The sequence below is a fragment of the Physeter macrocephalus genome, chromosome 19 (genome assembly GCF_002837175.3).
Source record: "Physeter macrocephalus isolate SW-GA chromosome 19, ASM283717v5, whole genome shotgun sequence".
In the NCBI taxonomy this organism is placed as follows: domain Eukaryota; kingdom Metazoa; phylum Chordata; class Mammalia; order Artiodactyla; family Physeteridae; genus Physeter; species Physeter macrocephalus.
Genome location: NC_041232.1, coordinates 37,605,481 through 37,632,293, shown reverse-complemented (window position 1 = coordinate 37,632,293; position 26,813 = coordinate 37,605,481). Strand labels below are relative to the sequence as shown.

Sequence of the window (26,813 nt, the reverse complement as noted above, 5' to 3'; positions counted from 1 at the left end):
CCCAAAAAAAAAAAAAAAAAAAAAAGAAAATACCTTAATCTCAGAGACCTACAACTGGGTGGACCCACAGGGAGAAGCCAATGTTTGTCAGTTGGGTCTCTGGTGAAACTACAGGAGATGATTCTGGTGATTCCAAGACACGATTGGTACAGACTTCCTGTTCTGTTTCCTTTATTGAGAGGCAAAGAGTTGATTCTGCGTTTGACATGAGAAATTTCTAAATTAATTATAATAACTTAGCAAATAGCTATAATATATCTCAAGCAAGTCAGCCCAGTATACAACATAATGATGTCCTTAAGATGAACTCTGTCATGATTATAAAGAAAAAGTAAAAGGTAAAAGAGGAAAAGTGAGTTTGTTATTATGTATGGGAAATTCTTTTCCAAAGTTCTCACCATGTGAAGAGCATCTGCTCGTAAGATTTGTGCTCTCACTGTTTCTAACGCGTTTAACTTCTCATGACCGCAGGATGGGGGCACTGCCCTGCTGGCCGCCAGTCAGTATGGGCACATGAAGGTGGTGGAGACCTTGCTGAAGCACGGAGCCAACATCCACGACCAACTTTATGTGAGTGTGTTTCAAGGGGGCTCTCAGGGGGACACTTGCTCATTCCCTCATCACACATAGCATCGCAGTCTAAATTCCGATGCCAGAAGTGGCATCTGATGCAAATTATTACAGTTATCAGAGAAGTTCAGGGGAGTTGTAAACAGCGTAGAATGATATAGAATTTAAGAAAGTTGGTGCTTAAGATAAGACCAGTGGCTTTAGGCATTAGGATATATGTATTAAAAGAGCAAAACACTCAGAGGTCACCAAAGAGACCAGTACTGAAGTCAGAATGTCAAGGGTTAAGAGAACGGGAGGTCAATGAGTGATAGTAGAAGGACAGCACTCACCTGAGAAGTATTAAAACAAAAAAGAGAGAAAGTTGATGCAAGATAGAAGTTTCACTCATTAGTTATATGCTCCTTTCCTTCTTGACAACCATAGACAATATAAATGCATTTATGTTTTATCATAATCAAAGATGTCATTAAAGATGTCAATCTACTGTATCATTAAATTTTTTTTCCAGGACCAAAAGCATTATGACATTTAAATTTAAATGTTTCTGACAACTTTATCCACCTTTCCAAAGTTCAATACCTATGAAATGAGTGATGGGGGAGGATCCTCTGGTAACAACCCTGCTGAGGACTTGCTCCAGAATTTCTTGTCTGATCATCTCATGGATCTAAAAAGAAAAGAAGAACCAATAAAATATTCCTTGGTGACCTTCAGCTTACAATTATATCAATGCATGTTAGGCAGAGTAAAGAACAGTTTGAATATGGGTAAAAAAAAAAAAAAGTGGCATCTGAGACATCAAAAGAAAAAGATAGAGTTAACCAGATTAGCTTTTTCTATGTAGAAACCCATAATCTTATTTACGCATCTTTGCTCTGCCCTTTTAAATCTCTTGCACATATGATATATTTCATGTACCTATGTAATTAAGAGCTTCAAAAATAATGTGATACATACTTATTTGTAACATGAAAAGCCCAGTGTATGGACTTACTGAAAACCAAAATAAGTCCTCCTGTTGTAGAGTTATTTGGGAGGAAGAACACAAAAAAGGAGAAATCAAGTTATTTGGAAGAGAAGTGAGGATGGGTGAATGAAGACCTCTGAAATACATGCACGCCATTGACCCTGAAAGGCATCCACTGCCAGTGTGGGTCTGTTTGCAGCTAATTGGCAATTAGCACATTACCCAGGCATTTTTAATGGTCACTCTAATTCCGTAGAATTTATGGCAAATGTTATTCTGGTTTTGGAGGAAAAAATAAAATATGGGGAGATGAAGTGACTTGACAGTCTCATGGTGAGGAGTGGAAGAATTTCTGCTTGCAGCTGTCTAGGAACCATATTTTAGGCTATTGTACCACTAGACATGAGCCCTATGCCCAGGGGTGCTATACTTTCATAGACGTGTAATGAGATGTGTAAGTGTGAACTTGAACACCCTTTCCAGAGTTTACACAGATACCTCTGACAAATCACCGGCCTCTTTGAAATCTATAGAAACTAGCCTTAGGCTTTGCACTTCAAAATCTGTTACCACTCTGTGAACCTGTAGCGTTCCTGGTTCAATGACTAAACTACTTGACTGTGGTCTGAAGGAGTGATTCTCAACTCTGGCTGTCCATTAGAACCAGGGAGCATTAAAAAACAATTCCACTTCCTGGGCCCACCCCTGACCAACTAAGCTGGAGTCTCTGAGGGCAGCTTGGGCAACAGGTGGTTCTTCTGACATGTGCCCACATCTGAGAAACAAGGGTCTGCAGCTCTGTATTTCTTCAACTGTATATAGGGAAGTTGTATCTGAGAGTGTGTATGAGTATATGTATGAGCAGGTTGAATAGGAAGAGCCCCTGTCTTTGGAAAAGGAAAATGGGTTATGATTTTCATAGCATTACCATTAATAGTCAGCAATCCAAATTGACTGTGGGTATAGATTTTGTACTGTTAGGTAACATTCTTCCATAAGGCTCCTTGAAGCAACGCTTAATTATAGAAATGTAGAGTTTGGGGAGATCCCATTCCCATGGTAAATTCCTCTCATAAGGTAACCTAGAAATTTCATGCACCAGAACTTCCATTTTGTATTAAGACTTTTACCCTTATCCAAACAGTCCAAATATAAATGTTTCCATTAAAAACAGTTGAAATACAGGGCAGGAGGCAGGGAGTGTCAATGATTCTTGAAAACTTCTAGGAACAGAAATGTGTAACACACAGTAAAAAAAAAAATCCAATGCATGGAGATCCGTTTTGGAAAATTCCTAAGAGTTATCAGCTGCTAAGGGCGGGGAAGACTTTCTGTGGCAACACAGTAAGGAACAGCTGAAAATTGTATCCCCATATCAAACATTTGCTTAAAAATCTGTACAGGCTGAGACTTCCATGGTGGTCCAGTGGTTAAAACTCAAGCTTCCACTGCAGGGGTGCGGGTTTGATCCCTGGTCAGGGAACTAGGATCCCACATGCCGAGTGGCACGGCCAAAAACAAAGAAAGAATCTGTACAGGCTGATTACTTTTTTAATGATTGCGTTGAGGGCAGTCTGGCAGCTCAGCTGACACCCACTGGAAATTCAGCGCCCTCTGCCTGGTTGGACTTGTAGGGAAGGTGCTTTGATCCTGTGGTTAGTGTTCCTGACGTGAGGGTTGGTAATTAGCTGGGTTAACTAGTTTTCCACTTAGGCCTGAAAGTAATGAGGCTCACTCTGTCCTGTGTGAATGCTGTCTGTGTGAAGTAAGCACCTGGACAGGAGGCGTGCTCTCGACTGACCGATGTACTTTCTGAAATTAACCAAAGATACGTCTTCAAGAAAAAAAAAAGCCCAGAAGATGTACAGGCCCAGTTAAAAAGAAAACTAAAGAAAATTGGAAACAAGCACTTGCTTAGGGCTTTTTCTGCATGACTGCTTAGTTGTGTGTATAGGTATTGTTGGCGTCTGCTGGGCTGGCACGGAGAGAATTCATGGACATTCTTACCAGGGTGGGTATTCTGGAAGCATCTTGTGTTTTAAAGCTTAGAGGAACTGCATGTTGGGAGAACATGGATAAGGGAGCAGGAAAGAGAAAGGAGTAGGGAATATCTAATTAAAAGGATACTTTTCATTCCCAATTCATTAGAGCACACAAAATAGATTTGAGGGATTTCTTTTTTGTTTTTTATTAACAGATTTTATTTTGGTTTTTGTTTTTTAATGAACACTTAGCTCTTAGTGACAAAAGGACTGCAATGGAAAATTGTATTAAATGTGTATGTTTTTTAAATCTAAATACAAGAGGGTGGACTCTGAGACCATGCAACAAAAGCAGAAGGCAGCTAATGAGAAACCTATTCAGACAGAGGAAAATGATGATTATTTGGAAAACCTGAGTTCTCCAACTAGATGTATCATAAGCTGTATGACCAAGATTTTATAGAGTGAACAGTCATTACATATATCATAACTCATCCTTATACAACTGTCTATTTTATTTTATTTTTTAATTTTTTTTTCTGGGTCTCTATGATGGTTTGTCTGATCAATGAATACGGGAATGAATTTCACCTAGTTTTTTTTTTTTTTTTTTTTTTTGCGGTACTAGGGCTTCTCACTGTTGTGGCCTCTCCCGTTGCGGAGCACGGGCTCCGGACGCGCAGGCTCAGCGGCCACGGCTCACGGGCCCAGCCGCTCCGCGGCATGTGGGATCTTCCCGGACCGGGGCACGAACCCGTGTCCCCCGCATTGGCAGGCGGACTCTCAACCACTGCGCCACCAGGGAAGCCCATAACTGTCTATTTTAAACTTTACCTTTCAGCCTTAGTGTGATGTTGTAGAACGGTTCTTCAATGAAGAAAACGCCACACATGTTAAAAGGGGGGGAGGGGAGGAAATAAAAATCTAATTTCTTTTATAATAAATGTGAAAGATGACTTGTTAACACTTTCAATTTGCTATCCGTCAGGATGGAGCCACCGCACTCTTCCTAGCTGCTCAAGGTGGTTATTTGGATGTGATTCGATTACTGTTGTCCTCGGGAGCAAAAGTCAACCAGCCGAGGCAGGTAATGTTTGCGCGTGTGCATGGCGCGGTAGGCGGGCGGGCCATCGGGCCTGCAGGCCTGCGGCAGCACGTGCCTAAGATAACCAGTCAGCACTGGGTGTCTGTAAACCCTTTTGCCTCTGGGTAAAAGTTTATCTTTGATTAGGGTTTTCCGCGTTCTTTGCCTTGGGCTCACTGGAAAGCCTATGAAATCAGGCTGACAGCACTATTCAGGATGTTTCGCGTCTGAGGTCAAGTACATACTTGCCACCTCCTGTTCAAATAAATGATGGCTGTACTGGGGTCAGGAGGGTAGGCTAGCCTGGGACATAGGTAAATAGAGGCGGGTCAGGTAGCCTTGCCCTTGCTCAGTCCCTCTGCTGATACGCTGCCTTATCTCTTACCACCACTTGTGCTGAGCCAAAGAGGAGTCCATGTTCTTGGAATCGTTACTGGGTTCTGCACCTTCATCTCTCACGATTACAACACCATTGAGACTTCATTTACCAAAAGAAGTTGTTATCTGGCAAATCAATTAACTGATACTTAAAGGAACAGGACTACAAGGTAATACAGGCCACATTTATAAATGGTAAAGAACCATCCAAATTGTAAGGCATTATAATTAGCCTCTCATAACTATTTCTGCACTAATCCATTTGTTTTTAATGAAACATTTCTGATTAAAGTAACATTACTTTAAAGGTAGTTTTCTAGGGAAAACAAGCTAATAACTTACCAGTAAATGACATGCAGGCAGATTCCCACTGTCATGTGGCCTGATATGGCAAGACCTGTATGCTCGTTAGTGAATAGCTATAGGAACCTTAAGGTCGGCCTGAGCTCTTGGCCACAGGCTTCTTCAGACTTTAGAAATCCAAGTGCATAAGGAACCTGAGAAAAGAAAGAGCCTTTGGACAAAGTGGATTGGAGGTCAGGAATCCTGAGTTTTAGATCCAACTCTGCCACTAACTAGCTGTGTGGTTTTGAACAAGTAAATGAACCTCTCTGGACCTCTGTTACTTTATCTGAAAATTAGAAGGCTGGACAAAATGATCCTGATAATATCTTCAAGTTCCCAAATTTTGATAATTGTTTTATTCAATGTTCAATCTGTATTTCTTGAGCACTTGTCATGGGACAGACACTGCTATGAATATAAGATCATAATTTTAGAATTTTAAAGATGTTCTTAGGTTTGGATGGCCCCAGTAATACTCCTGGGAAAGGATGCTTTTAGAAAAAAATAGCACTTCCATACCTTCCAATGTTGACATTTGGGAATTGGAATTTAGTATTTTCTTGTTGGTCTTTCTTACTTTGAAATCATTGATTGATTCTGAATCAGAGTCTTCATTTTTGAAAATTAATGAAAAGAATTTATTTTAGATTGCTTAAGTTTGATTTGGAGGCCATTATTGAGGGTACCACTGTGAATTTAGAAATGAGAGATTATCAAGATGGTCTCTCTGTACATCTGGCACTTCAAAAACTCTGGTTGTAAAGATGCATTATTTGTATGCCTAAGGTACTGTTTGTAAAAAACCAAGTTGACATAAGAGATCATATTTCAAATGTTGCCTGAATTATGTCCATTTAACCCTAAATTGAGTCGTGTGAAGGAATTAAAACCAAGAAGTTAAAGAGTAAGCCAGCAGTGCCGTGGTAGCCACAACACACTGCAGCTGTATTTCATCCCTCAGGAGTGAGGATAACCTGGGCAAAGTGGGTGACGCAGCCTGGGAACAGGAGGAGCCCACCCTTGGGTCAAGGAGCAAGTGACATGCCCTTCCAACAACTGCATCTAATGCAACTGTTTGGAATTGTGAGTGTGCATATCTGAAAAGATTGTTATTTAGGGAGAGGTGTTTTATAAAATAAGAATTGCTTTAGGGGGGAAAAGCGATGAAATTTTTCCATTTCGTAGAATGCAGTAACCCCTTTGTACCCTCACACCATAAGCTTTTTACTACCACAAGCTTATAGTTAAAGGTGATCTAGCCAGGTAGGTCAGACTAGTCCAAGTTCTGTCTTCTGTAAAAGAGTAAACTTTGCATGTTTAATTCCATTCCAAGAAAACAAGAAGTGTCAGAAGTACAGCAAAAGTGATACCAACCCCAGCTGACTGTCACAAGTTATGAAGAGGTTAAAAAAAATGTCTAATTAAAAGTTTCCATTAAAATGGCCTGTACGTGGTAGACGGTTATATAGGTAGGACATTTGGAAGCCAATGTTTTTTTCTGAAATCTCAGCTGACACATTGAATCATTGTCAGAAAATTCTTGAATTTACAAAATAAGGACAAGGATATTTGCCTGGTTTAATTTCTTAATATTTTTAGATAAATCTGATTTCTAATTTTTGCTTCGCCATTCCAAGGAGTCCTGACATTTTATGGTACACTGTGCCAGGATGCGAATGAAGCTGCATTGAAATTATTCAGCTAACATTTGATCTGAGCTTCAGGGAACCTGAACGGTAGTAGAAATGACTTTTCCTTGTAATTCTATCACTGAAGAACTAACTGAAAACCTTAGTACTCTTGTAGAGGGAATCATATGCATAAAGCAAGCCATAGGCAGATTTTGGAATGACTAATTTCCTTTTTTTTTCTCTTTCTTTTTAATTTTTTATCCCTGGAAAGACTAAATTACTGTTTTGAAACTTGAAAAATTTCCCTTCTAAGCTGTCCTGAATAAAGAGGTAAAGAGTCACAGACATCACTGAAATCCACAGTCATTTAAAACCTCATTTTCAGTTCTTTCTATGTGTCCTCACCAAGTAGAGTTGATATGACTCGAATCTTTTTAATCACTAGCTGAGATGGCTAGTTAGTCTGTTTTCCTACCAACAAAATGCTTTGACATATACTTTTCCCAACTCAACTCACGCAGCCCATTAACATGATGCTTTTATAGAGTGGCGAGGGTCGGGCTCTGTTTACCTGGGGCTGAGGTTGGCCTGTCATCACTCATCTCTGTCTAGTCCTCTTAATATGCTAATCAGCATTTCTTTGAAGCCTGGCCGAAACGCCATCTCATAAAGTGCCTTCTCTATCAGAAGCCTTGGTTTGGACTTGTATGCAGAGATGCTGGGACCCAGACAGTATCCTTTCTCCCAGGTTGTAAGGTTGGAGGGCAACCCAGTGGTGGGCAGCGTGCAACATAGAGTCAGCAGATGGGTGCAGTGTCCTGAGGGTTCCGAGAAGAGAGCGGACCACAGTAGGGAGGCCCTGCTGCTTGCATGCCCTCTACTCTCAGAAAAGCTGTGTTGACCGCTAGAGGACACCCTGTGGCCTGGGCAGAGTGCCCATAAGGCCTGGAAGGCTGCAGGGCATGGTGATCAGTGACTGGGAACTGGAACAAGGCTCCGATACAGGGCCTGGGCTCCTGAGCAGGACAGGAGGATTCTAAGAGCCAGCTAGGAAGCCAGAGCCACGTCTCGGGGCTGGGACTGCGGATGGGGGAAGTGAGCAACTTGGTAGTTACAGGGATATGGATAAGAAAATGAAACACAGTCCCAGTTTTGCTTATGAAATGTATGACCTTGAACAAATCACTTTCTCTCCCTGAATCTCATTTTTTTCATCTGTAAAACCATGATGATAATGGTACCTTTGCTATAGGAATACTGTGAGAATAAAAAAAAATAATAATCCCTGCAAAACTCTTCACGCAGTGGCCAGTATAAACCGAGTACCTGGTAAATGTTAGGTATGGTATTATCATTTCTATTCCATCCAGGCCTTCCTGGAATAGAAAACCCATCAGAAATCAAGGCTGCTCTCTTTCCCTCGTAAGCCAAGTTGTCTCTGTCATCTCAAAGCCCCTTCTTTCCTCTCTTTCTGTCTCCCTACTCCTTTTCATTTTGATCAGCTTCCTCTGCCTATGTATCTTGTATGCGGTCCCCAAGTTTACAGGTCAGACTCCCAGACTCTTGGCGTAGCCATGTCACTGTCGCAGCTCATCCCTGCCCTCCAGGCCACAGCGGACTGGCTGGCCTGCCCATCCTCAGTCTGATCACTCGTGGCTGGGAGAATGGGTCAGGGTGTGGGCAATGCAGGCATCTAGTAACATCTTTTACAGATTCATTTGCTGGACCAAGGACACAGAGTCGAGGGACCCAGTACTGAGAAATGGGCTCCAGGGCCGGTAGCAAAGGTGTCTCCATATTGAACCCCCTGTGTTACTGATGAGATTCCTTATAATCTCTTGAACCCCCAACTTAGAATAGAATTGGTCCCCAGCACTTGCTGTCTGGCTCAAGCCTGCAGGTGAAGTAGCCTAAGTATAGGTACTGGAAGGCAGTAGAAGCAAAGAGCTAGTGCCACTTAATACACTTATTGCCATGGGAGAGAATGGCTTTATGGTTTTAATTCCTTTTTCTAAATCATCTTTAGGAGCCTAAATAAGACCAAGTAAAATTTAGTCTCTAATACAAGTCACATCATATACTCCATCTCATGCTGTGACCTCTCTATAAAAATATATTAGAGGAGACTTGAAAATATTATCTCAAATGGAATGAGGGAATAACAGAGCTGGAGGAAACTGCAAAAGTCCCCTACTTAACCATCCATCAGGTACTAGAAGCTGATTGGTAATCAGCCACTGTCAAACCTCTCTAGGTTTGGGGAACTCATTACTACCTCATCAGCTCATTTAGTCTTTAACCAGCCCTCCTTATCATTCCTTTCTTACATTGAGCCAGTGTACCACTGGTATGCAAAATAAGTCTAAATTTTTTTCCACTTGTCATGCACACAAATAGTAAACAACAGCTGTCATAACCCCGGTGAATCCCATCTTCTTCAAGCTAAATGTTCTATTTCTTAAAAAAAAAAAAAGTGCGGCTGAGATTGTAACTTCTACTTCATGACAATTTCTTTGATTTAATATACTTTAAAACTGTATATTTTTGTCACGAAGTATTTTAAAACTTACATAAATATTTTCAGATGTTTTTCCTACTCCGATTCTCTCCAAAGCTCTACAAAAAAAGAAGCTAAATCGACTTAATTGCCCTCATTTTTATTATGAAGCCATCTTCACAATGAAGATTCTGACTATTGTAATAGAAGGAAAATACATGACAAAGCAGAAATTGAGGTGTACGGAAGAGGAAAACCTCTCCTCTTCACAAACTAGATAATCAACTGATAAGTAATTGGATCTGACAAGAGTTCTCTAATTCACATTCAACTTCCTGGGTTCAAAAATCAACTTTGGAGAAGTAAGCACCAGTAAGGAAATACACAGGTTTCCCCCAAATCTCATTTTCCCAATCGTTCCCACCTGCTCTATCAGTTATCTCACAGGGTAACTGGGAGAATCAAATTAAATAAAGCACACGGAATGCTTTGTAGACAAAAGTACAAATTAAGTTCCTTACTGTTTTTCATGATAAATAATACTCACATCCATTTTCTAAGCATCTGTTGGCCACTCCTTGTGCTTAGCACATTTCTGTATGTTTTCTCCTTCACAAATATCTCTGTGAGGCTAATGTCTTTGCAGTGAGGCTCAGAGGGACTTCCCTAAGTTCTCACAACCAGGAAGCGGTGACTTCTTTTTCCACCTACTATGACTATTGCAATGAAGGTGATAACATTTGATAAAATATAGAAACATTACTGTTATTAATAGTTGTTGCTAATATAGCACCTCTCAGCACTTTCCCACATATTAGTGTCAATTAATAGAATTTAACTAAAAACAACCAAACCCTTGAAAGCACGGGGAACCGCCTACTGGCTGCCTTTCCTTGCCTGCCCTCTGGTGGCGATGACAAAGAACAGATGAACCCAGAGCGGGCAGGAGGGGAAAGTGCATCCGCACCTGAGCCCAGCAAAATCCTTTGTGGAGCCCAGACCCTCTGTCCGGTCTCCCGGGGCCCTGCCCACAATCCTTGGGCTGTAGCCATCTGGATTTCCCCCAGATCCTTCTAGGCTCCTGATTTGCCATCACCCCACTCAGAGGTCTTGGTCCTCTGTCCCTTTGCCAGGACAGCAGTGGGCAGTGACCCTGTGCCTGCTGCAGGTGGTACACTGGAGCTGAAATGATATCCTCCAGCAGAAAGTGAAACTTTAGCTTCTGTACCTGAATCATCTTGCTCTTCAGCCCGCAGTCCCACTGATGAATAATTCAGTCTTATCTGACTAAGGCAGTCTCTTTGGGTCCCATTACCTTAATTGTGTTTGAGGTTAAGGTTAGTCAGTTCTGGGTTCTCCCTCTTCCTGACCTTCTCTCCAGGTGACCCAAGTTCTCAGAGGTCAGACTATCACCCTGGCATTGGAGTTGGGGTGGGGATGCTCGTGTCTGCTTCTTGTGCTGGCTTGTCAGCCTCCCTGGTCCCTGAGCATCCTGCATTGGTCCCCGAAGGCACAGCTGGCCCACCATATGTGGGCCCTGCCGTCACCTATGTCCCTGATGTCCCATGGCCTTATTTCCCCAACCCAGGCTTAACTCCAGGCCGCTGTTCAGACAGCACTTCTGATTTCCTGCAGGCAGGCAGGCAGGGACTCCTGGGGGGATGTGGGCCCAGGGTACTGGGGGCATGTCCAACATGGGTCCAGACGGCTCCCGCGGCCATTTCTCTTCTACCTGTGAGGCACCAGCCAAGCGCAGAGCTCCTTGGGGGGCTTGCAGTGTTCCTGGGTTTCACTCCAAGAACAGGAGAAAATCCTTTCCTATCTGGAATTCGCTATAATTTATCTGGGTGTTTCTAGCACCCTAGCTTACACAACCCAGATTCAACCCAGAGCAGGAGGAAAACACAGACACTCATGACCCTGCCTCCCCCATTCCTCTCTAGTGCCTCCCTCCTGCACTAGAAGGGTTTTCTAGTTTCCTTTCTGTCCAGCAGGAACCACCCTCCTTCCTGTCAACTCCTTCTCTGTCCCTTGGATGTTTCACCTCTTCTTCTCTGGAGCAACATACCTCAGCTTTATGGCCCAGTGTTCACAGAAGAAGGGTCACTGGGCACATAATACACAGCAAGTTGTACCAAAACGATCAAATCTGCTGTAGCTGGGCACTGTGCAGGAGCCCCCAGGAGACACAGTATCGCATCCTGCATAAAATTATGGTCCCTGAGATTCTGGACACAAGAGCAGAGTGGGAGCAATGTCTTCAGCTTTCTGACCCTCAGGCCGGCCTCAGAGGAAATCGCCCCTCTCCTGTAGGAATGAGGGGGCCCCACGAAGCAGGGTGTGTTGTGTGAACCCACCCGTAAAGCAAACAGGCAGAGTCTGGGCAAAATAAGGACAGCTGGCCTCTCCCCGGGTTTGTCGAATTTGGTGCTGCTTGGTACGCCTGCAACACAGCCGCTTCCCCCGCGTGTCCCCTGGAGCCCCGCAGCACGCTCGGCCGTGAAAGGTCCTGCCGTGCAATGGCTTTTATAAGCCAAGATCTGAATCCTGGCACTTACCCAAGTAGTCCAGGCACTGCCAAATGCCAGCCTACTTACGTGGGTTAGAATCACCCTCGTCGTGGGCCGTTGGGAGTTCTCCCCCGGGCATAACCCGCCGGTCCGCGGATGCTGTGTCCTCTCCCCGCAGGACGGCACGGCGCCGCTGTGGATCGCGTCGCAGATGGGCCACAGCGAGGTGGTACGGGTGATGCTGCTGCGCGGAGCCGACCGCGACGCCGCCCGCCACGTGAGTGCGAGGACCGCCGAGCGCGCGCGGGCTCGGATGGGGACGCCTTCCATTGAAGCCTCGACCTCCGAGTTTAACTCAGCCGAAACGTGCGGAGGAGACGCAGCTTTATTCTGTCTCTTCCTCACCGGGGTTTTCTCCCAACCTCCTCCTGCTTTTCAGCAGGAAAACAAGGGAAGGGTCTGAATCAGTTGAAACCTAGCAACTGCTGCTAAGTCCCTCTAAGGGGAAAATGTTGAATTCCTTGAGATCCTCCTCCCCCTGGGCTGACCTCTGGATGACCCGGGAGGACCAGGTAGGAGACTCAGGCCTCGGCTGCCCTTGGGGATGTGTCCCCCGCGGCTGCTTGTCTGCCTGGCGCTGCGCCTCCTGTTGGCCTCCAGGCCACAGTGCAGCTGGCTCATGAGGTCTGTGGTTTGGGGTCCTCGGTGCCCCGGCTCCCGGAGCTGCAGACCCCCGTACCACATCCCCCATCGGCTTCCACTTAGCCTCTGTTGGGGTCACTTCATTTTTTTTTTTCAGTATCTGGCCTTTATGCCCTTAATATTACCCTTGTCTGTGTGACCCACCTCTCTCCCACTCTCTCTTTTTTCCTTCCCACAATCTCTGAAGTCAGAAAGGAAAAATCCTCTATTCTCATCTTCCTCCTGATTCCAGCTAAACCTTTAGAGCAGCCTGGGGTGTTTCCTTTACTACAGGAGAACTCTGTGAGCAAAATCCTCCAAATACAGAAATTGATGCATGAAAGTAGGAGAAAGGGGGAATTGGAAAATCTCTTCTCAGGCCAGAAAAGGATGACAGAGCTTAATATTAATTTTTGAACTTGTCTTTGCATTCTTTTTTAACAGATTTCAATCTATCCCCTTCCTACTCTCCCCCCATCACCACTACCACAGGCAGGCAGGTACCCAGGACAGACTAGAGCAAGGCTGTATACACGGGAAGGCAAAAAGAAAAGCAATTAAAAATTTTTAAACAGTAGATACAGTTCAACAATTATTTAAATCATTAAAAACAGTTCAACTGGGAATTCCCTGGTGGTCCAGTGGTGAGGACTCTGCACTTTTACTGCCGAAAGGACAGGTTCAATTCTTGGCAGGAAACTAAGATCCCACAAGCCGCACAGTGAAAAAAACTTAAAAAAAAAAACAGTTCAACAATTAATTTCTAAGTCATGAACTGCAGAGAATGCCTCTTTAGTCCATCTATGTTCTAAAAATACCCTCCTGAAATTCCCCTTGTTCCTGGATCCAATATTCTAAGGGACTAGAAGACCATGAATTCCCAGATGGCAGGGTTCGAAGATAATGTAATAAGTCACATATTTTGTCTGGTATTCTCTCACGCAGAATTAACTGTTTAATATGCTCTAAAATGATTTTAGATTAAGAGACATTGCAGGCCTGTGCTTTAGTTTACACATTTTGCCTCCCTCCGACAAGCACATTCCCAGTTCTCAACCAACATTTCATTATTATCCAACACACACATATGTTAATAATCAACTTTTCTTTCCCTCTCTCTGTAAAGGATGGTACAACAGCATTACTGAAAGCAGCCAACAAAGGGTATAATGATGTTATAAAAGAGTTGCTGAAATTCTCACCCACCCTCGGTATTTTGAAGGTAAGACCTACAGAAAAAATTTTACCAGCCTGTAAAAGAGAGAGGTTAGAAATTTAAGAAGTCCACACCGGGGACTGCAGTAGAATCTGGGTACCATTTGCATGGGTAGTTGTATTACTGAGAGAACATGCCTACAACTTGTCCATGTTAGAGGTTCCTGGGCACTGGTAGAAATGGGAAGGTAATAAAAAGAGTGAACCGGAGTCTGTAGGTACCTAGTTTTCTAGGGGAAAAAAAAATGAAACAATAGTACTGAAATTGCTAAATTAGAAATCACCCATCTTGATATATCATTGGAAGATCTGTGAAATCCTCCACAAGTGAAACACATGATTTGTGTCCCAGAAAACATGAGGGATAGGAACTCACATTCCTTCTCTTCATTATCTGGGGCAAAGAACCACATTGTTCCCTTAGGTGGAATGAAATAAGCCTCAAACATCTGGACACGTCAGAGAATGTGTCATTCTGGAGGGCTGCGTCTTCCAGAAAACAGAGCCCCAAAACTCCTTTTTTAAGTTGTAATCATTTTGGATTAAAATATTTCTCAACTAGAGTATCTACCAGAGGTTGGCAGTCTTTTTCAATAAAGGACCAGGTAGCAAATATTTTAGTCTTTGTGGGCCATACAGTCTGTGTTGGAACTGCTCCACTCGGCCATTGTAGAAAGCAAGCAGCCATAGAAAATACGGCAGCAGCAAACAGTGTGGCTGCATCCAATCAGACTTTATTTATGGATGTTGTATTTCAAAAATTTTATATTTATACGTGTCACAAACTAGTCTTCTTTTTTAAATTTTAAAATGCTGAGCTCATCAGGATGTAGAAAAATAGGGGGGGCAGGGGGAGGGGGGAGCTAGATTTGTCCTGCGGGCTGTACTTTGCTGACTCCTGGTATACACTCTAGTGTTCTGTTAAATAGAGGACACCAAACCTGTTCTAAACTTAGGACAGTAGTTTAGCACTTTTTTGGATTTATTGATGTATCTGAAGTCTACTTGCCCTTTGGATGCCTTCTGTCTGATCTTTATGTGTTTAGCCTCCATTGTTGCTATCAGCTGATACGGAGCTGCTGTTGGTGTGCCGTTCTCTCTTGCCCCAGTGAGCTAATTCTAATCTTCCATGAGCTTGCAAGTCAAAAAAGCTGTACTTTGTACTTGTAAAAATTGTTTGGAAAGTAAGAATAAACAGTCTGTGAAAATGAATTCTCTATGAATAAAAGAAACTAGCTTCAGAAATGGATTTTGCAATATCTAGTCTTGTTGCAGACTGCTCTTTTTAGGCTTGGTTTTTTTTTTATTTTTATTTTTTGTGTGGTATGTGGGCCTCTCTCTGTTGTGGCCTCTCCCATTGTGGTGCACAGGCTCCGGACGCGCAGGCTCAGCGGCCATGGCTCACGGGCCCAGCCGCTCCGCGGCATGTGGGATCCTCCCAGACCGGGGCGCGAACCGGGTTCCCCTGCATCGGCAGGCGGACGCGCAACCGCTGCGCCACCAGGGAAGCCCTAGGCTTGGTTTTTTATTCTTAGCCACACTGCACTTCGGTAAGTTGGTTAAGATTTTGATAAGTGAAATATTACCAGATTAGTGTATTGCTGCACATGGCAAACATGGTAAAGCAAACAGGGAAAACGGCTACTTTGCTGGAGTTTTTCTCTGGGTATGATATTTAACGTGCCTACAAGATCAGAAAGTGTTTTACGTATATATATGAAGTAGTTAATTTGAAAACTAAGCTTGCATTTGGGTACTGTTCACAGACATATGTACCTTCTAGAACAGATGTCTTGTGACTGCCCATCGTTCTTATATTGGGTTCGTTATATTCTCTTTTCCCCTCCCAGAATCCAGCTACACGCTGCGCATAGCTGCTTCCTTATGTCAATAAATATTTGCAGTAAATTCCATAAAATGTCAGCAACCTATCCACTAGTCCCCTCAGTCCCCAGAAATGCTCCAACTCAGGGCTGGGGTCAGGGGTGGTCCTCAACGCACCTACTCTTTTTTTTTTTTTTTGTGTGTGTGTGTACGTGGGCCTGTCACTGTTGTGACCTCTCCCGTTGCGGAGCACAGGCTCCGGACGCGCAGGCTCAGCGGCCATGGCTCACGGGCCCAGCCGCTCCGCGGCATGTGGGATCTTCCCGAACCGGGGCACGAACCCGTGTCCCCTGCATCGGCAGGCGGATTCTCAACCACTGCGCCACCAGGGAAGCCCATCGCACCTACTCTTAAGCCGTGTAGCTCTCAGTCGCTCTCCTGCCCACCTGCGCGTGTGGAGTGTGTACAGCTGGGTTGACAGCTCGGCCCGTAGGTGAGCAGGCTATTCCTCCAGCCTTGCACAAGTGTGCTCACCAAAAGCACAAAGACCTTAAGAAAAAAAAAAATGTTTGACGTAGCATTGTTGTTTTTCCCACAGCAAGTTCTGATGCCTCTACAACAGACCAAGTGAGCATGAAGTCATGTACACGCTGGGCAGATGCCTTATTTCACTTGCAAAAGGTTATTGGCAATATTTATACTGACCGTACACGGTGTCCCTGAGGACACTGTACTGGGTGCTGATGTGACTCTGAAAAGGGAAGATAAGGATGAGCAAGGCTCTAGCATTACAGTCTCATCAGGCAGGCTGGTCCGTGAGGAAAGCCAAGCCGAGTGCTGATGGCTGTGAGCTCTCTCCTGACACACACTGTCCTTTTCTCCTAGAATGGGACCTCGGCACTCCACGTGGCAGTGCTCAGCGGAAATATTAAGGCAGTTGCGCTGCTCCTGGAAGCAGGGGCAGACCCCGCCCTGAGAAACAAGGTACCGTCTTAGTCATCTTTTCCCTCCTTCGGGCGCCTGTGCAAAGAGATAAGACGGCGCCTGCTGAAGCCAGGACAGCATCTCTGGCTCCAGTCACTATCCTCATCCTTGGGCATAGTAAGGGCATAAAATGTTGTCATTATAGATTATGAGTGAGCAGTACATTTGGACCCAGAGGATTATACTAAAACGCCTGTATTATCAATGATTTTCAGGTAACAGTGGGGCGGGGGTAGGGGGCAGTGGTTGTGGGGAGTAAGGTTATAAGTATTCTATCATCAGAGAAGTGTCCTAAAAATGTCAAAGTTCCGGTAGTTTAATCACCATCCTCCGTGAGTTGGATACTGGTACCTTGAGAATTGCCTGTGCTCTATTTGGTGACCTCATGGGGAAGATGTTGCTTTTTATATTGTTAACAGGACTTTGCCCCACAGTTCCAAAACCAACCCATATTTTTTTTTTAATTGAAGTATAGTTGAGCAAGACCAACCCATATTTTTTTATAGCTCAAAAATTTTCTTAGTTTTCAGTTAAGCCAAACTTGGAGGTGGGAGGATGCCCAGTAAAAAATGACTGTCATTGTATTTCCTCCTACTCAATATCTGCATAAGCAGTCACATGTAGAGACTGGGGGTGGGAGAGTAGCCTAGGAAAGGTCTAGAGGAAGCACACTGAAACTACTGACTTTTGAAGGAGGAGGTATGGTGGGGGACTTATTAACAGGGGAGGGTATGAAAAGCAACTTTCACTTTATACTTAGTGTTTGAATTTTTATAAGCATCTATTACTGTGTTAGATTTTATTAATAAGAAAACCAAAATCATATAACATTTCATGATATTTTTAAAAGAAACCATTAAGAAGTGCAATTAGACAACATGCCAAGAGCCACTTTTTCTCATTCCACATGCTAAGTGGAATTATTACTTCCCCTGTTCCTACCATTGAACTGCTTGAAGACAACATTTCTGTTTATTTCTTCCTGAGATACATGGGTTTGTTTTCCATTAGCTGGTCTGGCTGTGTGATAAGCCCGCTGAAATCACAATTGCTCTCTTATCTTTGCACCTTGGACACAGATGTCCTAAAAAGATCAGTCTTCATTGCTAAGCCACCCAGTACTGAATTAAGGCAGTTTCTTTACATAGAAACTGAAAGATGCAATTCCTTGTGTCTCTCGTGGAATCTCAGCAATAATGGTTATGGGGAATTTCCAGTGACCAAAATGCTGGTCTTTGGAGTGTCTGTGTAGCTGCCTGTGTTGGAGTTTCATCCTGCAGAAGCCCTTGGAGAGCCGGGAGTAGCTGCCAGGAAGCTGCCTGCCTGCACGCCAGGCAGCCTGTAGAAGCCAGGCTCTTCAGAGGCAGCTCCAGAAGCAAGGGTGTTGGGATTCCAGCAGCCACTCAGGACTCTTGAGGGGGTATCCTTGACCTTTATTCATTCATCTAACAAACGCTTATTGAGTGCCTGCTAGATGCCATGCACTGTGCTGTGAACATTGTCTATGGGGAGATAATAGTGAAAGAGATTCACATAGTGTCTGTCTTCATGGGGCTCAGAGTTTACTGGAGAATAAAGATAATTAAACAAGCAATTGCAGCACACAGTGACAAGGGCTGTCAGCAGGAAGTGAAGAATGTTATCGAAGGCTTCCTGGAGAGAGTCACTTTTCAGCAGTACAGAAGCACCCTTCTGCTCTAGGGGCTCCAGGACTTCTGCTCTGGGGCAGATGCCAGAAGAGAGGGTAACCAATGGCCCAGTACCTCTCCCCACACCGTAGCCATCCCCATGGGTGTGGGGATCCCATGTTCCTGATACCCCCAACTGAGGACTCAGAACACATCTCCCAGGAGCCGTGGGGACAGAGAGTGGTGTGATGCTGTGGGTCATGATAAGTATGGATCTATGGTCCTGCTCCATAATGAATAAGATGGCCTTTAGGGGCTAGCCTGGGCACTAGCCATCGTAACCTGAGCAACTTGAGAATTCGGTGGGGACCCTCCTGAGAGAGGAGGAGTGAGACCAGGTTTTTAAAACTATATGGATGACACACAGAACAGTGATGTAATTGAAACAACACAGTTTGAGAGTATAAAGCTTATTTTAATGGTAATGGATATGGACATTCATGGAGATGGTCACACACACTGTTACTTAACAAGCTTGCAGACAGAGGTGCAGCTTCTTAGATCCACTCCTCTTCCTGACTGTAGAGGATCCTCTGGCTACCTGCCAGCCTGTCACCAAGGACCACTAACCGATGCAAAACAGTTAGTTCTTCCTGAGGGTACTCTGAGACTGGATGGCGCTCAGGTCCATTCTCCAGGAGCATTATTCTCAGCCCCAGGCATTAGGCCTGTACAACATCTGCTCCTGCAGGAACTAAGTTAATACTAGAGTTAACCCCACAGAGGGGTCTCTGGTCTAAGGCAGCATCGAATAGCACCCCTCGTTAGAGTCAGTCCAGCACCAGCATCAAGGGTCCTTTGGGTGGGCAGGGGTGCAGCTGCAGGACATGCTGCACAGCAGACCACTGTGGCAAACTCATCATTCCCAGCAAGTGAGATCCCAGCCAGTAGGTGGGGGTCAGGGAGCAGGATCCAGCCTAGAAGGTAGGGATTGCAGGAGCTTCACCTAAGACCAAGGTTTCAGATAGAGCAGCCGGGGCTCCAGGTTTAACTGCAGGGAAAAAAAAAAAAACTACATCCAAGTTCTCTCCCTGATTTGGTTGCCTTTCTACCCTTTAATTGCCTCCCCTGAATTCTCAAGAACATCCTATTATTCATCTGTAACAACTGTTCTCAAAGTGTGGTCCGTGGACCCTTGGGGTGTCCTCAAAACCCTTTCAAGGGTTCTAATAGGTCGAAACAATATTCTTAATATTACAGAGACACTATTTGCCCTTTTTCACTGTGCTGACATTTGCTGTAATGGTGCAAAGGCAATAGCGGATGAAACTGTTGGCACCTTAACACACATCAAAGCAGGGTCACAAACTGTAGTGGCAAATGATTTTACAAACCTCTAAGTTATTTTACACGTTGTAGATTATTTTATAAAAATACCAGTTTTACCTAAGAGTGTCTTTGATGAAGCAGTAAACAATTTTAATTTTATGAAACCTTGACCCTTGTTGTATGTCTTTTTACTATGTAACAAAATTCAAAGTTTGCACCAAGCACTTCTGCTGTAGGCTGAAGCACATGGTTGTCTCAGGGAAAGCACTTGTGCAATTGTTTGAATTGCAAAGGGAGCCAGCCACTTTTTGGGGGGATCTCCACTTTTACTTGAAAGAACAGACTTGTATCCATCACATGAGCCTGACAGCTTCCCGATACCTGTAGCTTTTCTGATGAATCAGTTAGAATATTAATGAATGATGTGAGCTTTGAGGATTGTATAATGAAATGTGTCAACATTTGGAAGATCTGCATAACTCAGTGACCTACTGTTTTCTAAATGGCCGGTACATGATGTTACAAACATGCATAGGTAAAAAATCCACCTGCAGATAGCTAGACCTATGGATTTAAATGCAACAGAGTAGAAAAATTCATTGATGTGGTTTCAAATTTCACATGGCAATTTAGCTTTAAGATAATTGATTGGATACAGAAGCAGATATAAGAATCCAATTGTCTTCTTTTAAGCTACACAGTAAAGAAATATGCAAAACCGTTAACATTGCTACACTTCTAATTTTTTGTTTTTGAAGATTTAGTTCTTTTTCATAAATATGTTATTTATGTTAACCTGTAATGGGTTTATTATTTTTAATGAATTAATAAATATACTTAAATTTTTTTCAGTTTTCATTTTTGATTAGTTAAAAACAAAAGCTCTTTGGGGTCCTCAATAATTTTTAAGAGTGTACAAAAGTCCTGAGACTAAAAAGTTTGGGAACCATTGTCCTATAATGTCTATTTCTTAAGATAAGGACTTGCTCACAAAGTAAACACTTAGAGAATGTGTCTCACCAGCACTGTGAAAAGAAAGGACATAGAGTGAGGCTGGATCAGGTGGGCTGTTGGGCCACTGAAGCTGTTCTTCCCCATGTGTCTTATGCTCTGGACGTTTCCTAACTCTGCCTTCTCATCAAAAGATGAGTCTCAAGTCCCTAGCAGACAGACTGCCTTATATAATAAACTAATAAGTTATCAAATCTATTTATTGACAACATACTAGATAAGCTAGGCATTGTGCTGGAAATGAGGATACAGTGATTAATAAGATATGGACCCTGGCCTCCTGGAGATTATAGCCTAGTAAGGGATATGGCTAGATAGAAAAATAACTCTAAAAGACAAATATCATATGATATCACTTATATGTCAAATCTAAAATATGATACAAATGAACTTATTAATAAAACAGAAACAGACTCACAGACATAGAAAACAAACTTATGGTTACTAAAGGGGAAAGGGAGAGAAGGATAAATTAGGAGTTTGGGATTAGCAGATATGAACTACCATATATAAAATAAATAAACAGTAAGATCCTACTGTATAGCACGGGGAACCATATTCAATATCTTGTAATAAACCGTAATAGAGAAGAACATGAAAAAGAATATATGTATATGTGTATGTGTGTGTGTGTGTGTATCTGAATCACTGTGCTGTACCCCTGAAACTAACACAACATTATAAATCAAAAAATATACTCCAAAAAATTTTTTAAAGAAAAATAACTAACAATGAGATAAGAAAGTAACTGGTGATATTTATATTTAAATATATTTAAAGAAAACCTTTAATGCCTTGATATAAAAGACTGAGTCCAGTGGGGTTTTTCATCAGTGGAGGAGCAAGTGTGGGTCAGGGGCCCCTCTTTGGAGTCCCTGAAACCACACCAACTGTGGGAATTCACTCATGCCTGTCTTATCTTCTTTCAGGCCAATGAACTTCCAGCAGAACTAACCAAAAATGAACGTATATTGCATCTCCTCCGAAGTAAAGAAGGACACAGGAAGAGCTAACTTAGTTTCATATTCGACTGAAAGATAGAAACCTTCATCATATTGTCCAAAAAGAAATTGCTTTTCAAATAGTGTTGACTATTCCTAGAAGGAAGAAAACGCCCAGAATGCCCATGCTGGGTCCCTGACCAAGAAGAGCTGTGCTATGTGCCCTGACTCAAGAGCAGAGCAGCTCAGGGACCCCTTCCTCTCATGTACTGGGCTTCTCACACTGGCCTGTAGCCCCACTCCAGGGGGCCTGGCATGTTCGTGGATTCCACAGAAACTCGTTTTAAACTACATCAACTTGGGTCTTTCAGCTAAACTCTAAGATAGAGTTAAACCCTCTGTCTTAAAAATAGAAACAGAAAGGAAACAGAAAGCTTTGTTCCTTTAAAAAGACTGAAAGTCTGACCTTCAGTGAATTGGTGCACTTTTGCTTTTGTGTTAAATGTATGTGTGCTCAAAGATATGTATTTTACATATATGTCATTCCAGTGTAAAATGTTCTCCTCTATGAATCAATAATGTATAAAGTTATATTATTGAAAAGCCACTTCTGACATTCCACCATGTGCTTTTCAAAGATGGACTGTTGAACTATAAAAAAAAGAAAAATTGTTCATTTTTACCTGGAGTCAATGTTGTAGGTATGATAGGATACAAGTGGCAAATTTGGAAATTCAGAAAATTACAAACCACAAGAAATGTAGGCTTGTCTCTTCGAACCGTTACTTTGGGTCTATTGCTGGGAATCTATTTCCTGTGCCGTAACTAAGTAGACTTAATATGCTGTGGAATCTTGAGCTTCCAACACCAATTGCTCGATACAATGACTTTGGAGTCCTTGGATAAAATGTGATATAATATGTTGCTATTACTATTGCAGAAGTATAAGTAATAAAAGACTGTTACTAGTATTTAATAAGTGTTTATCTATGCGTGTTTTTGGACTGATTGATTCCAAGAAAGAAACCTGGGTTTTGTTGAATTATTCCTTTGAGGGGGGTCAAAATTTATACTCAATGCACTTTATAATCAATGGTGTCTAAATGCCTCAGTCAGTGCCTAATTTCACACACAAAAATTAAACCTTCTTTCTATAATCTACCATAATAAACACTGATGGCATTTTGTTATTTAAACACATCTTTAGTTTTCTTGTTCATGTTCTGCTCTGGTTTCCAGCCAATGTTCTATGTTAAGATGGAGGGAAATGTTCTAAACCATATATATATATTTTTTTTTTTTACCAACTTGCAGTGGTACTAAAAGTATTATCTTTATGTCAGTAAATGAATTATAATTTTGAAATTAGAAGATATTCTCTCAAAGTTTATGATCAGTAAAACAATCAATCAACAAAAATCAGCTTATTTTAATCCATGTCACAAGCAAAGCCAGTAATGAGCAACCCACAGGGCCCCCAGAGAGGCCTACAACCTCACCAGCCAGGCAACGAGCCTGCAATCTAATTTCTGGATTAAAAAATTAGAAAGCTGTCTGTTTTGCTGAAACATCCAGATATAAACATTTTAGTAGTTAAAAAGCAGTGCCCACCTCCTCGCTGGCTTTCTTTTATTCAGCAAAGTTGTACAAATACATCTTCTTTTATGGGAATTTCATAAAGCTATATTCATTTTGAAGAGGAAAATAATGTGGCCTGAAATGCTTTATTTTTTTCCCCAACCAAAAAAAAAAAAAAAAAAAGGTTGCTCATCACTGATATAAATCAAAACCGTATAATGGGTACGGATAACAAAGTTCCAAAAGACAAAATGGGATGAAATGACAAACTTAATGTTTTTCACTAGAGCATGTTGTCCTTGGCCTATTTGTTAGATCCTTTAAAATGGATAATGTTCTTGACCAATATTAGGGGCATAAAGAATGAATTCAGTAGCTTTAACAATATTGAAAGGAGGCCTTCTTAACTGTAAGTAAGAGGTCTCTAGCTTAGAAGGATCACATTTAGTCTAAATGAGATGAGATGACAATATTATCCATAGCAGGGAAGAAGATTGTATTAATCCCTCACCAAAGACTGAACAAAAGTTCTGTTATTTAAAATTAAATTGCGTTTTTTAACTTTTTAAAATAAAGTTAAATTGCATTTATTTTGCACACAGGTAGATGATTCTTATTTTATGTTAATCTAATTCACAATTCAGTGCTCTGCATCTTAAAACTTAGAAGTAGCAATTCCTATGCAAATCGTTTGCTTAATTGAAACCCCAAAGTTTTTCATTACATTCATTTGTTTGATGACAAATTCCATGTTATAATTCAAAATAAAGTTAACGTACTACCCAATTTGCCTTTACTGATTTTTCCTGTTTGTTTTTAATCAGAAGTTCTTACAGTGTGATTTTTAATAGTATGGAATTTTAGAGTGAATAATTCTGCTCTGTTGATAAATATATTGATATTTGGAAATTGAATAGGATTGTTAAGCTTTATGGACCTATGATTTCATTACTTCTACCATGGAGAACTTTTGTAATGATCCCCAAAGGTTTTTTATTCAAACAAAAATTCCTGGGTTAGTCATGAAAGGTACTGAAAGGTATCTGAAGGTACTGAAAGGTACTGAAAATGAAACTCTAAGCTGTACGTCGTGACGATATGATATTTGTAGACGTTGTGAAAGTATTCCCCCAGCTAGGTAATTAACACATCCATCACCTCACATATTGATCTTTATGTGTGTGTGCGTGAGAACGTCTTAATATCCATTTGTATTATCTATGATGCTCCTGGCTCTTCAGCCCTTTGCATTGGCTCCTTCTTCTGCAATAGTTGAGGATTTTTGCACAACTTCATATTTAGGAAACAAGTATTTGCAACGGTAACATTAGGAATCTGGAGCACTCCATGGCCGTTCTGGGGTCCTCCCCTGTTCCATCCACCCTCTGCAACTGAAACTGCACAACTCAGATGGGACTCAAACCCAGCCAAAACCCAGATTGGGACTTGAATCCTGTCTTTTAATTAAGATTGCACACGTGATCTAATGGTCACGTGGACTTAATGAAGCTCAGGTTCCTTATGTCTCAGCACAGAAGGAATTCAGGGAGAGGCAAAGTGGTAGGTAAGAAGTGGCTTTATTTAGAGAGATACACATTCTATAGACAGAATGGGGTCTGTCTCAAAAGGCAAAAGCAGCCCTGGGAGAAACGCATGCCACATACAGAGTGTGGGCCATCTCAGAAGACAAGAGGCCCCGAAATATGGGGTGGTTAGTTTTTACGTGCTGGGTAATTTCACAGGCTAAGGAGTGGGAGGATTATTTCAACTATTGGGGGGAAGGGGCAGGGATTTCCAGGAATTGGGCCACCGCCCACTCTTTGGCCTTTTATCGGAAGCCTCAGAACTGTCAGGGTGCCTGTCAGTATGTCATTTAACATGCTGATGTGTTACAATGAGTGTATGACGAGGTTCAGCTCGAATCTTCCGCTATCTTGGACCGAATCGGTTCTAACCAGTTTTCGTCGTATTCTCAACAGCTATGTTATTCTTTTATTTTATTTTGTTTTATTTTAAGAGAGCTTGGGAATAGGCTATTTTATTTATTTATTTATTCATTCATTCATTCATTTTTTTTACCATCATGCCCCGCGGCATGTGCACTGGACCAACCGCTGGACCGCTAGTGAAGTCCCCTCAAATGTTGTGCCCTGCCCCCTCCCTCCTCTTTCACAACCACAGAAGAGTTATGTCTCATCATTACCCCACACTGGGGCACCTACTCAGAGGAAAAGAGAACCCCCCCAAATGCCAGGCTACTCGGAAACTGACGGCGATGCCTGCATTTCGGGGTGGGCCTGCGCTGCAGATTATAGGGGTGAGAAGCTGAGGTCCTAATTTCATTATGAAGTGGTTTTGGTGCTGGAACTGGCTGAGCCTCACAGGTGGAGTCTACAGATTAGTAGTACTAACAATAGAAAGAGCAGCTAACATTTGTTAAAGGATTGTTATGTGCTCAGCGCTTTACATAGATAATCTCATGAAGTTTATAAGCATTTTCTTATTTAACCCTGACAACAACCCTATGGAACAGGCACTATTATCATCATCATCTTGCAGCTGAGGAAACGGGCTTTGAGAGTGGTTTTTAAATTTATTTATTTATTTATTTTAAGATTTGTTTATTTTAAGATTTATTTATTTTAAGATTTATTTTATTTATTGATTTACTTTGGCTGCACCGGGTCTTAGTTGAGGCATGCGGGCTTCTTAGTTGCAGCATGCATGCAAGATCTACTTCCCCGACCAGGGATCGAACCCAGGGCCCCTGCATTGGGAGCGAGGAGTCTTATCCACTGGACCACCAGGGAAGTCCCCAGAGTGTTTTTTAAAAAGAAACAACAGGCCCAAAATGGAGTCAGTTGCCCCCAGAACAGCAAACCAAGGTTTAATTTCAATTTCAGCCACTCCTAGGAGTGTGAACTTTAAGCTGTCAATCTGGAATTACCGCACCTGTGAGGTAAACTGCATAATAAATCCCCGCCCTTCCCCCAAAGGAAGGTGACTTTGCCTGAAATACTGTAACCTTTTTTCTTTTTTATGACTTCCTTGTCCCACTCCCTTTCTACCTTTGAAAACCTTCCATTTGGTACGGCTCCTAAAGCTCCCTTCTATTTGCTAGGTGGGATGTTGCCCAATTCATGAATCCTTGATTTTATTTTATTTTTTGTTTTGGCTGCCCCGCGGGGCTTGAGGGATCTTAGTAAACCAACCAGGGATCGAACCCATGCCCCCTGCAGTGGAAGCGCAGAGTCCTAATCCCTGGACCACCAGGGAATTCCCATGAATCCTTGAATAAAGCCAAATAGGTCTTCAAATGTACTCAGCTGAGTTCTTTTTTTTAAACAAGAAATAACCTCCCAATGCTATGAGGCCAATGCTAAACCCTCTGATCTCTGGGTTTCGCTTTTTTTAGTGGGGGAAAGGGGGAAGAATGGTGTCCAGATGGAGTCACGGTTATGGCATCAAGGCAGTGAGGGTGGAGAATATGGGACTTTTTTTGTTTTTAATATTTAGAGGTAGAGCTAACGATAATTAGGTGATTAATTGAACAGAGAGGTTGAGGAAAAGAAAGAAAAGTTAGAAATTATACTAAGGTGTGTCAGGGGACCCTAAGACCACTCCCAGGTTTGGTGATTTGCTAGGAAGATTCAAG

General features: G+C 42.4%; 1 protein-coding gene across 1 annotated transcript in view; it reads left to right on the top strand.

The window, feature by feature from the left end:
* Positions 1 to 22,437, top strand: part of ANKRD29 (ankyrin repeat domain 29) — a 44,206-nt gene extending 21,769 nt beyond the window's left edge. Inside the window, exons 5-10 of the mRNA XM_024121117.3 lie at positions 472 to 570; positions 4,511 to 4,609; positions 12,146 to 12,244; positions 13,775 to 13,870; positions 16,573 to 16,671; positions 21,569 to 22,437. Coding sequence (XP_023976885.1) covers positions 472 to 570; positions 4,511 to 4,609; positions 12,146 to 12,244; positions 13,775 to 13,870; positions 16,573 to 16,671; positions 21,569 to 21,652 — 576 coding nt within the window. The 3' untranslated portion in view covers positions 21,653 to 22,437. The remainder of the gene's footprint in view (positions 1 to 471; positions 571 to 4,510; positions 4,610 to 12,145; positions 12,245 to 13,774; positions 13,871 to 16,572; positions 16,672 to 21,568) is intronic.
* Positions 22,438 to 26,813: the final 4,376 nt, after the last annotated feature.